Source organism: Palaemon carinicauda, chromosome 39, assembly GCF_036898095.1.
Source record: "Palaemon carinicauda isolate YSFRI2023 chromosome 39, ASM3689809v2, whole genome shotgun sequence".
Taxonomy (NCBI): domain Eukaryota; kingdom Metazoa; phylum Arthropoda; class Malacostraca; order Decapoda; family Palaemonidae; genus Palaemon; species Palaemon carinicauda.
In genome coordinates, this window is record NC_090763.1 from 20,290,732 (window position 1) to 20,309,725 (window position 18,994).

Below are 18,994 nucleotides of genomic sequence, written 5' to 3' on the forward strand. Positions count from 1 at the left end.
TCTTTTGTACCATATTGTAAACAGGAAGTAAAATACCCCACATAAATAACTATTTGGTTTTCATGTTAGTTGACATTTCGTGTATTGAGTTTTTCCTTAATCATAACATTGCTTTGTAACAAGATTCATTATTTGTTTAATCAAAAGCCGTCTCCCAGACTAGACCTTTGTATCTTTGATATTAGTTTTATATCTGTTTTACTCTTAATAACAACTTTTTATAATATTCTATCTTTTTTCTCTTCTTATTTTTCTTAAGATTTTATAGTTTATATATGAAAGATCTAATTTCAAGTTGTTACTGTTCTTAAAATATTATATTTTAATTGTTCATTACATGTCTTGTAGTTTATTTATTTCCTTGTTTCCTTTCCTCACTGGGTTATTTTTCCTTGTTGGAGCCCTATGGCTTATAGCATCTTGCTTTTCCAATTAGGGTTGTAGCTTAACTTGTAGTAGTAATAATAATAATAATAATAATAATAATAATATGAGATTTGAGGTATATATCCTAACCGGACATTATGTAATTTTACGATATGTATCAAAGAATAAAAACCGCATAATCACATGCCATTCAACATGCTTTCGTCCGGCCCTTACTCGTAGTCGAAAATATGAAATAAAATACACCGACAAATTAAATAATAATATCAACAATTCTTCCAGCCGATTACCAGAACTAACGACTCGATCAAAATCTAGAAATAAGGCAGCAGAGAAAAAAAGGGCAGCTGGAGACAGAAAAGGAAAAAAGGGAAGGGATTAGATGACCATGAGACATGACGGAATAATGAAAAATGGAAGAAAAAGAAAAAGAAAAAGAAGAGAGTCTCGGCCAACCAGTTTACGAGGGGTTGCCCCTTGCATAACAAATGAGACCCTCCCTCCTCCCGGTCCCTAGATCCTATGGTACATCAACCACCCCCTTCCCCTCCCTACACATCTCATCGCTTACTTCCTCTTTATATCCTTCGTTAAGGTAAGGGAAAGGAAGCGGCTCCTCCGAGGGTATAAAATCCTCGTAGGAAGGAGAGGAAGGAGGAAGGAAAAAGGATACGTGTCCTACACGAGGTGATTCCTTCTCAGGTGGCTCCGTCCAACGGAGGTGCTGCTCCTCATTGGGGATGGCCCTTTCCACAAAAAAAAATTCTAACCCCCCCCCCCCCCCCTCCGGACGCGTTCAATCACCTAAAAGCGATCGGTAGACGGATCAAAGGATCGGGAGCTTGAATTACTTGAGGTCGGGATTTAAGGAATCTGCAGTTTGGATTAACACCCGAAGTCTGGTCCGGAATCCTTAAAAATGGGGGAAAATGAGTCTTTCATCGAGTTTATTTTTCTAATTCGTCTCCCTCATAAAACGTATTCGGTTCTAAGGAAGCTTAATTTCTTCGAAGCCAAGAATTCGTGTAAGTATTTTACGGCTGTTCATTAAAATAAAATAAAAATAACAGCAATAAAATAAAACAAAGATTAGTTCCGAGATTAGAGGTTATTCTAATCTGAAAAAAATTCATCAAAGATTTTTACTTGAAGAAACTAAGTAGGTGAAAATGAGTTTTATCAAGCTTTTTTTTTTTTCTTTTTTTTAATTCGTCTCCCTCATAAAACGCATCCGGTTATAAGGAACCCTAATTTTTTCGAAGCCAAGCATTCATATCAGTATTCACGACTATTCATTAAAATAAAAAATAAAACCCAACACAATAAAATTAGGTTATTTCAGAGATTCAAGATTATTCTAATCTGAAAACATTTCATTAAAGATTTTTATTTGGAGAAATTATAAAAAAAAAAAACCTTCAAACTATGTTTTCTATATAATGTGAATAAAAATGAACTATAAAAAACATTTATAAACAATATCAAACGTTAACCTTCAGAGGGTGCACTTTAAATCTTCAATATAGATATTGCATAATCGTGCATGTACATATGTTTAATAAGAATAAAAAACGTTTAAAAAACTTATCAAAATAAAAAAATAAACGTTTACATATTGAAATTTAGAGCATCGACTCAAGAGATGAAAGATTAGGTTTATTAGACCACTTTAAAAATTGTATTTTTTTCAGTATAAAATCATTTTCAAAGGGCATTTTGCAAAATAGAGAATTTTGATTTGAAAATGACGGAGGAAGAGGTGGAAATATATCCAATTCAAAACTATAAAAGATGTTAAGGAACTAAAATCATAGTGAATTTTAGCTTTTACTCCTGAGATGACCTCACAACTTGATTAAAAATGAATAAATGAATGAATGAATGAATGAAGGAAAATGTCTAATTAATAAGAAAACATTAATTTGTTCATCTGAACAAGTTTCAGCACGTAGATTCAATTCCTGCCAATCTTCAACCTTTAGTTGACACACGTTTCTCCAAGTTACGAAAATTGGATTTACTCAATCTTTCAGTTTTATTAAAGGAAATAATGACACCTTTGAATGATATCAATAACGTTACATTGTACTTGAATGTCACAGAGACTTTGAAGACACACACACACATGTATGTGCGTGTGTATGTATGTATATATAAACATTATATATATATATATATATATATGCACATATATATACATATACATATATATAATATATATATATATATATATATATACATGTATATATGCATATATATATGTATATATACATATATATATACATATATATACATATATATACATACATATATATACATATATATACATACATATATATGTGTATATATATATATATATATATATACATTGAGTAATTGGTTGATTAGGATTTATCCGTCATCCTGACATGAAATATATATATATATATATATGTATATATATATATATATATATATACATATATATATATGTATATATATATACACACACACACACACACAATCATTCTTCTGTCAGACCACAGACCCCAGTGTAAGAGAAAACAAATGATAAAATAAATATTCCTAATTTTGCATTTCGGACATTTTCCAGCAATTGCATGAGAGATACATATCAATTAAAAGGGAAAATTCGTCTGTCCAATATCAAAGATTTAGAGAAACAACTCAAAAGCTTTTTATATTCCATTTCACATTACACAAATACGAGAGAGAGAGAGAGAGAGAGAGAGAGAGAGAGAGAGGTTCAACTGCAATTTCACACAGCCTCGACAACTTAATCAAGACCGTAGGTCCTCCTGAGAAATATCCCGAAATGAAATCTAACTCAATTTACTGGAAAGTTTCAACACGGCTACTCACAAGGATTCTTTGTCGCCCAAGAGGACATCGGTCTTTCCCCTTTCCCTTATAAAAGGAAAAATAACGTCTGAACTGAGAAGGACCCGCCCTCTGTTGCCTGAGGTAGCCACAGTTTCAATGGGACATACTCTCTCTCTCTCTCTCTCTCTCTCTCTCTCTCTCTACGTTTCAGCTGTATTTTTCAGGATCAAACTACTACTTAGTTTTTTTTTTGTCTTCCATTCATCTTTATTTTCACCATTCTCATGGCATCACTATCTATCTGAAAACCTTATTTTCACCATTCTCATGGTATCGCTATCTATCTGAAAACCTTATTTTCACCATTCTCATGGTATCACTATCTATCTGAAAACCTTATTTTCACCTTTCTAATGGTATCAATATCTATCAGTAATTCTTATTTTCACCTTTCTAATGGTATCAATATCTATCAGTAATTCTTATTTTCACCTTTCTAATGGTATCAATATCTATCAGTAATTCTTATTTTCACCTTTCTAATGGTATCAATATCTATCAGTAATTCTTATTTTCACCTTTCTAATGGTATCAATATCTATCAGTAATTCTTATTTTCACCAGTCTCTTGGTATCACTATCAGCAATTCTTATTTTCACTATTCTTGATCCATCTATCGTTAATCGTTATCATCACAATTTTCCTGGTATCACTATCACTAATCTGTGTTCTCTCCATTCTCCTGGTGCTACTATCTATATGTAATGCTTATTTTCGCTATTCTGCTGGTATAACTATTTATATATAATTCTTATTTTCATCATTCTGCCGGCATTAGTATGTATTTATAAAAATACCGATTGCTTTCTATAACTTGTCTAATTTCAACTTCATTCCCCATTCGAATTTTGGAAGCATAAAACTTCTTGACCTTTCTACCCTTACCACACGATAATAAGCATAATCTATGTACATGTTTTGGTAAATTATCTCTCTCTCTCTCTCCTCTCTCTCTCTCTCTCTCTCACTCTCTCTCTCTCTCTCTCTCTCTCTCTCTGCCAGTATTGTATTTTGTGCGGGGGAAGCACACCCACGCTTCACTGCTCCTGATGTATAGTTGCGACAGAGAGGAGGAGGAGGAGGAGGAGGGGCAATGGCTATGAGAGAAGCAGAGAAGACTTAAGCCCCCCTGACACTTGCGCGCATTTTTGCCACGCACTGGCACGCATTGATGCGCGCCAGTGCGTGCCACTTTTTGGCACGCACTGGTGTTTTTCGCGCACTGTTCACGACCAGTTCACTCCAGTTCGCGCATCGTTCACCGCGACGTTCACGCGATGGCACGAATTGGCACGCGTAGTTCGCGCATCGTTCACGACACGTTCACGCGAGTTCACTCATCATTCCGCATCGTTTCCGCATTGGTCACGCCAGTTCACGCCAGTTCACGAATTGGCCACTCCATATAAAAACGGGGCTTCTCCAACCCGAGGACATTCTTGGATTGGGTTCGGAAGAGACAACAATGCTTTCTGTCAGAGACACCATTGCATTGAGGAGAAGAAACGTATCTTTTTCGTTTGTATTTTTTGTTGCCCTTTATTTTAGTTTCAATAAAAAAGCATTTGATTTACATATAAATAGCAGACATGAAATATGTACAAGTATTAAGAAAGCATTTTATTTTAACATTAAAAGCAGCAAACATGAAAAGTTTTTAGGCTGTTGATTTTAAGGTAATAGAGAAAAAAGTGTGTTGAAATAAGAAATCATTTTATTTCTACATTAAAACTGCAAACAGAAAAAATTTGTTTTGCCCTTCATTTTAAGGTAATAAAGAAGAATAAGTATGTTGATGAAATAAAACATCATTTTATTTTTACATTCAAACAGCAAACTTAAAAATTTCTTGGGTTTATTTTTCAGTTCATTTTTATTCAAAACAAAAGTTTTGGGTCTTGATTGGTAATAGAGGAAAATAAGTGTGTGCATGAAATAAGACATCATTTTATATTTACATTCAAACAGCAAATATAAACAATTATTAGGTTTATTTTTCTTTCCTTTTCATTAATTTTTTTCGTTTCCTTTTTGTTTCTCTTCATTATAAAGTTATAGAAATAGTTTGAAATAAGACATCATTTTATTTTTACATTCAAACAGTAAATATAAAAATTTATTAGGTTTATTTTTCTTTCCTTTTCATTAATTTTTTCGTTTCCCTTTTGTTTCTCTTCATTATAAAGTTATAAAAATAGTTTGAAATAAGATATAATTTTTTTTTCACATTAAAACAGCAAATATAAAAATTTATTAGGTTTATTTTTCTTTCCTTTTCATTAATTTTTTCGTTTCCTTTTTGTTTCTCTTCATTATAAAGTTATAAAAATAGTTTGAAATAAGATATAATTTTTTTTCACATTAAAACAGCAAATATGAAAATTTATTAGGCTTATTTTTCTTTCCTTTTCATTAATTTTTTCGTTTCCTTTTTGTTTCTCTTCATTATAAAGTTATAGAAATAGTTTGAATTTTTAAGATATAATTTTGTTTCACATTAAAACAGCAAATATAAAAATTTACTAGGTTTATTTTTCTTTCCTTTTCATTAATATTTTCGTTTCCTTTTTGTTTCTCTTCATTATAAAGTTCACGCCACTTCCCGCATCGTTCACTCCAGTTCACTCCAGTTCACGCCAGTTCCCTCACTGTTCACTCCAGTTCACTCCAGTTGGCGCATCGTTCACGGCCATTTAGTGCGTGCCAATGCGTGCCACAAACTTTAAACATTTCAAAGTTTTGGGCCCGCATGGCACGCATTGGTACGCTCTGGCACGCGAGTTTCCGCACTGTTCACGACATTTTCACGGCTCGTTCACGCGAGTTCGCGCATCAATGCGTGCCAGTGCGTGCCACGAATGCGTGCAAGTGTCAGGGGGGCTTAATTAGTCTCCCGCTTTAGACGCGGTGAATCCCTTGAGTGACGTCACAAAATCAGGAATGAACCCGAATATTAGCAAACAAACAAACGAAACAAAGAAGAGCAAGGTCAGCAGCAACGGGGATAGGGGATGTACTTGCCATGAGAGAGAGAGAGAGAGAGAGAGAGAGAGAGAGAGAGAGAGATATTTGCTATATTGTTGCGATTCTCGTGAGCGACTTCCTGTTTTATTTTATTGTTAAAAAATAAGAATTCAGTTGTTATGGTATTATTATTATTATTATTATTATTATTATTATTAGTAGTAGTAGTAGTAGTAGTAGTAGTAGTAGTAGTAGTAGTAGTAGCAGCCTACTCTTGTTTGCGCCTTTTTGAATAAGTCAAAAGATAATCAATTTGAACATAACTCTTTCTAAGAACAGGATTATTATCAACAATAATACTGATAATTACTAATTGAACAACAACAATATCCATGATTATCATGATTATCATTACTATTAGCATTACTATCATCATTCATGAGCTTACACAAATATTCATAATGATCTGGTACGAAAGGTAATTATTAATTTACAACATAAGTTTCCATAGAACCAATGTCATAAATTAAAAAAAAAAAATAAATAAATAAATAAATAAATATTTTGAACAGAAGTTGGAAAAAAAAACAAATGAAGATATGTCTTTTATAGTTTATATATGAAATATCTGTTTTGATGTTGTTATATATTTTAAAATATCTTCTCATATGGCTTATTTATTTCTTTATTTCTTTTCCTCACTGGGCTATTTTTCCATGTTTGAGCCCTTGTTATTACCATCTTGCATTTCCAACTAGGTTGTAGCTTAGCAAGATATAATAATAACAACAACAATAATAATAATAATAATAATAATAATAATAATAATAATAATAATAACAATAACAACTACAACAACAACAATAATAATAATAATAATAATAATAATAATAATAATAATAGCCATGAGATTTTTTTAAAAACACGCTGCAATCCCAATTCGTTTTGAATGACGAAAGCTTTAAAAATTTATTTACAATTTAAAAAAAAAAAAAAAAAAAAAAAACACACACAGACACACACACGCACGACAGCATCTGATCTTATATTCATTACAAAATATAAATGTTATTTTCACACAACAAAAGTTTTGTACCTAAATTTATACATAAAATATAGAAAATAAAAAAAAATTAAATCTTATTTCTTTTCTTTTTGATTCGTTATACAAAGTAAAAAGGAAAAATATTTATTTTTTCTCTTTCTTTCGTGTCTGACGTGAGTAAATTCCTACTGCCCGTCATTAGGGACTGGACACCATGATTTCACGAGAGAGAGAGAGAGAGAGAGAGAGAGAGAGAGAGAGACTTACAAGGATTTTGATATGTCTCAAAGACTTTTTAGTCCATCCGCGGAAAACGTTTTAGTCCATCCGCGTGGAGAGAGAGAGAGAGAGAGAGAGAGAGAGAGAGAGAGTTACAAGGATTTTAGATGTCTCAAAGACTTTATAGTCCATCCGCAGAAAACTTTTTAGTCCATTTGCGGAGAGAGAGAGAGAGAGAGAGAGAGAGAGAGAGAGACTAAGGAATAACCTTTACATTCGGAACGTCCAAATTTCCAATAAAATTTTCCTTATTTTTTCTTCTTCCCTTAACCTCGTCATAAAGTGGCCCTGTGCCTCCGCTAATCTCGGAAATGTCTTCTGACTAGAGTTCCTCCTTGTAGACTTTTTCTCCGAAATCATTAATCTCGTTATATTTCTCAATTACTTTCAAAAACCAGTCATGCGCGCCATTACTGTTAATAACTTTTCGTTATATCATTCGCGACTGATTGAAAATTTCTTGAATCATTGTATTATTTGGATAAGTGAATGGTGGTGATAATGTTTTTATTTTTATTCTTATTAATGCAATGACAAGATTCATATTTTTTAAGAGTAGATATATATATAAAACTCACTCTCTCTCTCTCTCTCTCTCTCTCTCTCTCTCTCTCTCTCAGAGATGGATAAGAGAAGAGTGATTATCATGTTATTTTTATTTCCTTAATGCAATGATAAGATTCATATTTTTATGAGTAAATATATATATATATATATATATATGTAAAACTCTCTCTCTCTCTCTCTCTCTCTCTCTCTCTCTCTCTCTCGAAAATCTTGAACCATTCTCATGACAACGTGTCCTGTCGTAAAACCTTGTATGGCACCATCGTACACCTCTCTCTCTCTCTCTCTCTCTCTCTCTCTCTCTCTCTCTCCAACGGTGCCATGAAGTGGAATCGCATTCAATAGACGTGGATCGTTCACGTGGAATAAACATATTCTAATGTGGGCAAGCGACCTTTCTCATGGCCTGAGAGCCTCTCATATCCGAAAGCAGACGAACTTGGGCATACTTCAAATGTATTTTGAAGCGCTAGTCGACTCTGGTGAAGACTGAGACTCATAATAATAATAATAATAATAATAATAATAATAATAATAATAGTAATAGTAGTAGTAGTAGTAGTAGTAGTAGTAGTAGTAGTAGTAATAATAATAATAATAATAACAATAATAATTATAGTAGTAGTAGTAGTAGTAGTAGTAGTAGTAGTAGTAGTTGTAGTAATAATAATAATAATAATAATAATAATAATAATAATAATAATAAAAATAATAATAATAATAATAATAATAATAACCTTTAAAAATTTGGACAACAGTATCTTACAAAAACACTATTCTTACTCATTTTCCTTATAAAATATAACAATAAAATAAATCCAATATAAAAAATAGCAATAAAATTAATCGAAACAATTTTGTTGATAAAGACACCATTAGTACCGATAATAACATCTGTAATGTTACCGTACAAACAAAAAGAAAATGAAAATGGGAAAAAGCCCTAGATCGGTAATAGAAAATATACGGTGACAGTCATTACCGGAGGGGTATTTACGTTTACTACTATTTCTTCGGTTATTAATATCAATGCTACTATTTCGTCTTTACACAAACGAAAACTCAAAATACAATTGGAAATGTTTTGCGATCCCGATCAATATAAACGCTGATACTAAGGATATGCAAAGGGTGAGATATTGAAATTGCTACATATATATACATATATATATATATATATATATATATATATTAATATATGTGTGTATGTGTGTATATGTGTGTATATGTGTGTGTGAGCGGTCATAAATAGGAAACAATTTCTGAAATGACAGTAACGTTCGATGGCACATAAGGCAAAATAAAAATAAGAAACCCAACTTTTCTTGCTTTGGTTTCTCTCACCTCCTCTTTTGGTAAGAATGCACTAGTCTAAAACACTAAGCGTTTTACTTTGAAAAGGCTGTATTTGTATATTTATAAATACGGCAATGTAATAAATAGATCATTATAAAGATAATTTCCTTTTATACAGGGAAAACAAGAGAATTGATAAGCACTGCAAAACATCTATTAAGACATAATTAACTTAAGATTACATGAAAAATATGTCAGATCACTTTTTCATGAAACCAAAAACAAAACTGCATACACAATTCCAAAAAATTTGGACATAAAAACATTAACATAAACGTAACACATAAGCAAAGGAACGTTTCCTAATCGTAGTATGAACTCCAAAAGGATAGCTCCCAACTTCCATTTCCATCATGATGTGACAAATCTATTCTATACTCCTCACCCTTCCCCACACTTCCCCTTCAGCAGCACACCCTAAAAAATAAAACTATTCCCCTCTTCCATCGAGATGAGAACATGTCGGGACTTACCGTTCATGGTGATGAAGTTGGAGAGATAAAGATCAAGCTCTCGGACGGATACGTTAATGTGGTACGGGTTGACGCAGAGTCCCGGATGCAGGCAGTCCGGGCTCTTCTCCAATCTCTCGCCGTCGGTGGACTCCAGCGGGATCGCCTTGAACAGGATCACCATCACTAGGTCCAGACGCCACACCTGACGAAGAGGAAAGAAGAGACCACTCAATGTCGTTGGAAAAAAAATATATACTATACATATGAACACTGGAAAAACAAGTCATGACATACAATGGCGGACACAGGTATCTTGAATAATAACATTTGGTAGATAATGGATTTCTTCCACACCAGGCAATGACACTACGAATAAAGTTGTCCATCCAAGTTCTTGAATATTACATGTGGACTAGGTATTTTCCACATGGGGAAAGGAGTCTTAAAGAAAAGATCAAAATCCACAAATACTGACCAACTGGAGGGAATAACCTATTGTCTATTTACATTAAGTTTCTTCATAACCTTTCAAATATCCAATCAAATACGAAAAAACTTCTTTGGTGTAGCTTAAGGTCGTATTATTCTACTTTCAAAGTTAATAATCTGAACAAAAAATGTCATCCAATCGTATATTTCAAATATACACTGGTTATTATCTTTCCTTCCGTAAGCGTAGAGTATATTTAGTTTTCTAACAGCTATTATTCAGGAACAAGGTTGCAAGACCTCTGTACTGCCCCGACTGGTGCCCTCAAAAGTACCTAGTGTTTCAGGAAGTTCACCAATCAATGCGTTAAACACAACCAAAAGTACTGACGTTTCATAGATAATATGACTTTCCTTATGAAACATATTACCTGAAAACATAATATAAACGTTTATCACTTTACATAACTTTACGATGGGCCTTGTTGACACGTTGTATCAAAACATGGAATTTGGGTATTTGCAATCTCTTTCTACCCCTTTGCTCTTTGAGTGTATGTTTGGAGTATATAATATCTCCTGTCCCCTTTTAACATAATCCTTAGTTGGTTTAAAAAGGACAACATACAGTAATAGTTTGGAATAGAATGGATAAATCACAAAGAATTTTTAAAAGCATAATTCTGCTCCCTTGGGAGTTTCTCGCTAACAAAATGTTTTACATAATTGAAACATCCTACTCCGTCCAACGACGGAATTATAGGGTCAATCTTTGGTTTATTCTTCAGAAATGCCTTCAAAAAAGGTTTTATCCTTAAGCTCATTCTTAGGACCAACGTCGTGAAGGTAAAGGTCATACTTATGATGATTTGGGAGCATTCATAACGACAATCTTCAAAACCTCAAAAGGTCACAAAGGCCTTTATAGTTAACTACGAAAACTAAAAGAACGCCCTCAAGAAAATCCTTAAGCAACCTCGAAAGCTAAACGTCCCTGCATGGTATTCTGCTGGACGGGAGATCGAGTCCTGCTCAAACTCAATGGTTTTTTGTAAAGTCTGCAACCTCACCATCCTTGTGAGCTAAGGTTGGGGGGCTGGGGGAACCTACAGGTGTACCTGAAAAGTCTTCAGCAGCCATTGGCTGGCCCTCCCTGGTCTTAGCTTGGGTGGAGAGGGGGTTTTGGGGTGCTTATAGGTCTACCTGCTGAGTCATCAGCAGCTATTGCCTTACCCTCGCTGGTCTTTTCTTGGGTGGATAGGGGGCTTGTGCGCTATTCATATGTATATATGGCCAGTCTCTAGGCCAGGGATGGAGAAATGGCCTTCTGGACCATCAAGTACGGCCTTCTACGGCCTTTGATAAATGTACAGCATGTGTAGTATATTTCTGCTTTGACACTGAATATTTTGTGTTTGAAATCACTCTACTGTATGTACACACATACAAATATGTACACACAGACAATAGGAAAGTTGTGTTCAGTGATGTACCTCCCAGAGAATGCAAGCAATTTTTCCTTGAATTCAATGAATCCTAACTTAATACAACTAGCAGTTTTTCCTTGTCAGATGCAACAGCTGTTGTAGCTGACAAGGAAAAACTGCTAGTTGCAGTGAGTGATTTAACGTATGATGAACGAGAGAGTTCCTGTTTTGTCCATCTCCTCACTGTGATCTATGTTAGTTTTAGATGAGCCAACAGGTTCCAGATTTTTGGCATAAAAATATTTTATTTGTGCTTTCTCTGAGTTTTGATTGTATGAAAAACAGCTTCCCTTAGGTAACCTTAATGCAAGGACAAGAGGAACAGACATTTTAACAACTTCAATAAGCAATGTCACAAAGGAGGACTAAATTTTACTTTCTTATTATAATAAGTTATGCACTGATGGTGTTCCAGCTATGATGGCTAAAAACTAGGGATTTATTGAACATCTTAAGAAAGCAAATAATTGATTTTTTCAAGGAAAACAGCTAAGTGTGTTTAAGCAGATACAATATTTTACTGGGATGTTGCATTTTTATGAGATGTGATGGTTTAAAAAGTACCTACTTGCCAATATAAAATATTTGAAAAGGTTATATTGTTGATATTTATAAGCTATCTTTTCCAAAAGATTAATATTATCTTATTTATCACTTCAATACAGACCTACTTGCTTAACTAAATTAATTTGAAAATGACATGCTTTCGATATTCGTTTACTTACGGTAGTTTGAAAACTACCCAAACTTGAATGAAATATTTTAAAATTTAGTTTTCAATATAATTCATTTACTGATTACTTGTATAAAAAGTACTTAATTCAAATATTTGAAATTGTAATGCTTTACATTTTTATAAACCTGTCACTCTCTTTCTTTAGATTACTAATAAATTACTTGGTGGATAAAATAACCAACAAAATTCTATGAGGCCCTTAGGAGCATTTAGGAATTTGCAAGATGGCCTTCATCCCCAAAAAATGGTTCCCCACCCCTGCACTAGGGCATTGTCCTACTAGGGTATTGCCACGGTCCATCGCCTCTGGAATTCATAACCTACCTTTAAATTTTTTAAAATGAAGGAGCCCCCCCACCCCCCCCCCCTCTCTGAAAATAATCCTATAGGCCAATCTCCAATACTATAAAGAAATTCGTCCATAAAACCAACCTATTAAAAAAGAAGAAAAAAAAAAAAACACCTTTCCAGTGACCCCTGCCCTACCTTATCAGCCTGACGAAGGCAGTCGATTCGCCTCATCTTGCCCTTCTGGTCGGGATTGGAGAGGACGCACATGGCAGGTTTCTTGCCCGTGATGGACAGCACGAAATCCTCCCGACACTCCTGCGTGATGTCCTTTCGCAGCTTCCCCAAGAGGCGCGACGCCCACTTCTGCTTCACCTCGTTTTTCTCGCTCTGGAATGGTCGAAAGTGGGGATAATGATTAATACTATTTTTTCATATATAACAATTAAGGATTAGGTATAAACCATGTTTAAGGATAAGAATTATTACAAGCTTTACTTTAAGACAAAGAAATAATAAAGAATAATATAAGCATAACCATATTTTAGGGAAAGTATAAGTGCAAAATAAAATATAATTATCCTTATTTAAGGACAAGGATATGGATAAAGAATAGTACATGTCAACCTTATATTATGAAGAGATAAGAATAAAGATTAATAATCGTAATACCACAATTCCGGACAGAACATAAAAAATCTTATTATACAGGATAAAGATAATAAGAAAGGTATGGAACTAATAACCTTACATTAGGAAAATGCTAAGGATAAAAGAATTTAATAACTGTATCGTCAATTTTTGGAATAAAAACATTATCTAGAGATAAGGACAATCAACTTATAATTTCAATTATACACAAATTTAATAATAAATATGAATATCTTCATTATTATGGATAAGACTTTAACTTTTTTATATATTAACAATAAAATTATTATGCTTCTGTTCTTGTGGGGATAGAATATTTAGGTATATAGATCAAGAACTTATAAAGAATCAGCAATTGTCTGTTTGAATTACTTTTTTTTAAACCACTACTCAATTGAAAGAATCAAGCCTACTAGAAATAGAATCAAAATAACCTAATTAAAATCAAATACCTCTATTTACATTACACTCAAAATCAATTCAAGGAGAAGGACACTCCAAAATCAAACCACTGTTCTCTAGTCTTGGGTAGTGCTATAGCCTCTGTATCATGGTCTTCCACTATCTTGGGTTAGAGGTCTCTTACTTGAGGGTACACTCGGGCACACTATTCTATCTCATTTCTCTTCTTCATGTTTTGTTAAAGATTCTTATAGTTTACATAGGAGATATTTATTTTATTATTCTTAGAATATTTATTTTTTCCTTGTTTCCCTTTCTCACTGGGCTATTTTCCCTGTTGGAGCCCTGGGGCTTACAGCATTCTGTTTTTCCAACTAGGGTTGTGGCTTAGCAATTAATAATAATAATAATAAGTAATAATAATAATAATAATAATAATAATAATAAAAAAAATAATAATAATAATATAATAATAATAATATAACCAAAATTAGAGGGGCACTCAGTAGAGAGCATAACTTCGTCACTTCAAGCAGTCATATTTTGATTTTAACTTCACTGCGTACTTGTACTTCGATGTACATTCTTCAAAACCGCATGTATTTGACCTTGAGTCATACCCCACATGTCCACCAAGATTCGTTGAACTTGGTTCAGCAGTTTATGCGTAATTTTTTGAAGAAAAAAAAAATGCCATTTACTTAACATTGCTATTATTTTCAAAGTACTGCTGCGTACTTGTACTTTGATGTACTTTATCCAAAAAGTTACCGATTCATCCTTGGGTTACGCCAAACATGCTTACCAAGTTTGGTCAAAAATCGGTTACTAGTTTATCTGTATAAACAAACAAACAAATAAATAAAAAACCTTCGATTTTGCTGACGCCATAAAAGGAAAATTGCGTGCATTCATCGAAAATGTTAAACCAGAGGGAGAAAATACAAGACAAATGACCACGAAATAGATGCTGACGATCGGACCATGGCATCGTTCTTCGAGCGTGCGAGAAAGCGAATGTCTTGGGCAAGAGAGAATGATTACACCTGGCCAAAGATGGAATGAAAAGTCCGAGAGATAGGGAGGATCTAGCAATCACTTGTCGAGAGAGCCCAGTGAATCCATCGGATTTCGACGCGGGGAAACCTTTGGTATTAACTCTGCGTAGATAGGCTATTATCGTTATCTCTATTATCATTATTGCTATTCGATCAGCGAAATAAACCTTTGGTATTGATTTGTTTTATTATCATTATTAACATTATTACAAGCCAAGCTACAACCCTAGTTGGAAAAAGCAAGATGTTATAAGCCCAATGGCTCCAAAAGGGAAAATAGCCCAGTGAGTAAAGGAAATAAGGAAATAAACAATTTAAGAAGTGATGAACAATTAAAATAAAATATTTTAAAAACATTTGATATGGCAATAAACAACACCATAATTATACAACATAGAGTAGTGAAGGGAGACATAAATAGATTTTCTGCCGAGTAGAAGTAACCATTTGGATGCAGCAAAGTATTGCAAAATCATAAAAGGTAAAACTTTCAGCCATCAATACAAAAAATGATAACGTTCCGACAAATGCGGGGGCCAAAGGACCATGCTTTCGTGGATGTTTTTCAAGTAAACAATCGTAGAATACATAATTCGTTAGCTTTCCCGAACTAATTTCCATTTCATCATGACAATCATCCTAAAGTTTTTTTTTTTGTATGTTTTTTAACAATATACAAATAAATAACCCCGAAAAAGAAAGACATTTAAAACGAGGTTAGAACAAGAAGGATATAGATTTATGGAAGCATTGACAAAACTAAGTTTAAGATGTAAATAACCTGGTTTTAGAAGTAGGATCAGGATGAAGCTTAGTATTCGTGTTATCAAATATGTAAATATAGGTCACTAACTACCTCATTTAAAACTCTCTGCATTACTTTCAAATACATTCAGACAAATAATTAGCAGGTAATATATCCGCATTTTTTTTTTTTTTTTGTGTGAATCATGTGATATTTTCTGAAAATCATGACTCATTAACTGAACAGCTACTCGAATAGTAAGAGTCGGATTTAACAAGCATGAGAAATAGCTACCCATTGCAGATTAAGTAACATATAAATTAAAAGCAAAAAAAGTCACGGAATATGGCAGTTAAGCGAGGCAAAAAAGGGTTAGCAATGTTGGTCTGCCCGAGATGTTCTGACGATTCAGTCATATGAATAAGATCCATCTCTAATTAAGTGAAGGCTCGATCAAAACTCTTAAAACACTATTTGGTACAAAACCTCAAGAAAACGTAAAGGATAATAAAAAATTATTAAATATTCGACAGAAGACACATGGGGTTATTCCAAGGATGCTTATTGAATGATTATACACGGTGATCAAAATGAGAGAGAGAGAGAGAGAGAGAGAGAGAGAGAGAGAGAGAGAGAGAGAGAGAATACTCTAGCTTGCCTGTCAATCTTACGTGCATGGAAGAGCACCCTGAATCAAACTTGAAAATACTACGATGGGATAGCATTAAACAAATTCAGCCTATTCAAACATACAGTGTCAGGTACTGGTTCTTTCATCTGTATATGTTTTATTACACTGTACCCACATTATTGACCAAAGTAACACCGGCAAGTAATTATTTAAGTCTATAAATGATACCATTACCTTCAGTATCTATCAAGATAATAATTCATCAATGTACTTAACTAAATAAGCTACAAATGATTCAATTTACATTCAATAGTATCTAACTGAGGCGATGAATATAACATATCTAAACATTCAACCAAACTAACTAAATTAATAATAAACACACAAACATGAATAAAATCTCCATAACATTATATATTATATATATATATATATAATGAAAACGATACTTCATTTATTTTATCATACAGAAAGGAAGATGAATTTTACCGAAAAACAACATAATTGGTTTAAGAAAACGTCTTATTTGCAGGTATGTTGTCAAAGTACATCGACAAAATAAAGGGATATACTGCGTATGTTAATAAATTCACTATATAAAATATTAGGGAGTTAAGTGTGTCACTTGTGTCATGAGAATCAGCAATGTGATTAATGAGAGCACTGGCGGACGTTTTAAATTGAAGGATATATTATAATAAAACGTCTAAAAATTAATTTCTGAAACGTTTAGGGCTCTATAATGACCCAACAGTTTAAAGTGATTCTAAACTTAAGTTCAAACTTGCAGCTAATGTTTTTATGATTAAACAGGCTGACATAAGTCTCTCTATAGTTTATATTTGAAGGAACTATTTTATTCTTACTGTTCTTAAAATATTTCATATTAATTGTTCATTACTTCTCTTATGGTTTATTTATTTCTTTATTTTCTTTCCTCACTGGGCATTTTTTTTTCGTATTGAAGTCCTTGTGTTTATTATATCCTGCTTTTCCAGCTATGGTTGTAACTTAGCTAATAATAATAATAATACCCTTTATACTATAACAGTAATAATAACTTTAGCGACAGCCATAGAAAGAGTAGTAGTAGTAAAATGAATAACCGTCTCTAGATGGCAGCCAAATGCAAATAAAAGAAAATAAAATAAAGTCCCCGTTAATGAAAATGACCATAACTGTCAACCTTCTCATAACGCAATAACCAATAAAAACAAATCACACTAAACAGTAAAATTACGCATAAACTAAGCCAAAAAACGCATAACATAAACCAAGAAACAACACCTCATCAAATTAGGGCAAATAAATCACCTCACATGATAAAACTACCTTAGAGAGGATTTCATACATAAAAAATACATTCGCTGTATCGTCAAACACTTCTACTCTCTTCAGCGGCGCGTAAAAACGTCCAACGGCAAAATAAATATAATCCTTAACAATGGTCTCATTGAATGGGTCCTACAAACATAACCCACTGTAAACCCTCCCTCCCTCCCTCTCTCTCTCCCCACCCCCTTTCCACCCTTCTCACCCACACACCCAACCTCCCTTGCTAGTCTTTAACGTAGTACAAGTGTCAGGCCAAATGTCACGATGCCCTATAATAAAGAACATCCACAAAAGGGACGTGGAAAGGCCACCCCTTTTTTAAATCAGCATTTCGGTAATGAGACCAGACAGACAGTCAGGAGTCGGGGAAGGCCAGAGGTGGGTTATGCTTTTCTTTCGGGCGCTAACTCTCTCGAGTCATTGAAGAAGAAGAAGACGACGACGACGACGAAGAAGAAGAAGAGGAAGAAGATGAGCCACCGAGGCTGGCTGTCAACATCTCGCTGACGGTCCTACATGTTTGTCTTCTTTACGACGCCAACAATAACCTAATGCCGACGCAGCCGCCACCACTACGACTACTACTACTACTACTACTACTGCTGCTGCTGCTAACAGCCACACCAGTGTCGTGTTGTAGGACAGAAAGGAAGCTATAGGCTTTAAGGATACTGCTGCTTGGGGTAGCGAGGGTGTGGTACCAAGGAAGAGACGTGGGAGGGGTAATACGTGAGACATGCAGGCGATATGATCTTCCCCTCTTCTGGCAGAAATCATATTTGCCTGCTGAAGGAAAGGCTTGATTCGTTGCAAATGTAAAATTTAGATTTATTCTCTGCATGAAATCTGGGTAACAACTATGCCACAACGAAACAGTAAAAATTGTACACTATTTCTAACTGAAACAAAAATCAACATATATATCGGCGTATGTTTCCAATCTTCCAAGACTATACTACATAAAATGAAAATAATGCTATTGTTTAAATATATATATATATATATACTATATATATATATATAAATTCTGTACAACTACTGTAATATAGTAATAAGGCTGACAAAATATCTAGTATTTTTCATTTTCCTCCATTCCTTCTTGGCTTATTCCTATATCCATCACGCGATAAAAAGTTTACAGTTAATTCTAATATTGTTGCATTTTCTCTCATACGGCTCAATACTAAGAACACATTCAAGAAAATTCATTCTGGCTGTGACCAGATTGTGGTTGGTATTCCTACTCAAGTAGTAAAATTGATGAAACCTTCATAGTTCATGTTCTTATCTATATG

At 33.6% G+C, this 18,994-nt stretch overlaps 1 protein-coding gene across 1 annotated transcript in view; it reads right to left on the bottom strand.

Annotated features, from left to right (window-relative positions):
- The window catches only part of LOC137631269 (nuclear factor 1-like), a 143,377-nt gene that overhangs the window by 11,442 nt on the left and 112,941 nt on the right, over window positions 1-18,994 (bottom strand). The window contains exons 3-4 of the mRNA XM_068363050.1: window positions 13,076-13,267; window positions 9,956-10,139 (exon numbers count right to left, since the gene is read on the bottom strand). Of these exons, the coding sequence (XP_068219151.1) occupies window positions 9,956-10,139; window positions 13,076-13,267 (376 nt within the window). The remainder of the gene's footprint in view (window positions 1-9,955; window positions 10,140-13,075; window positions 13,268-18,994) is intronic.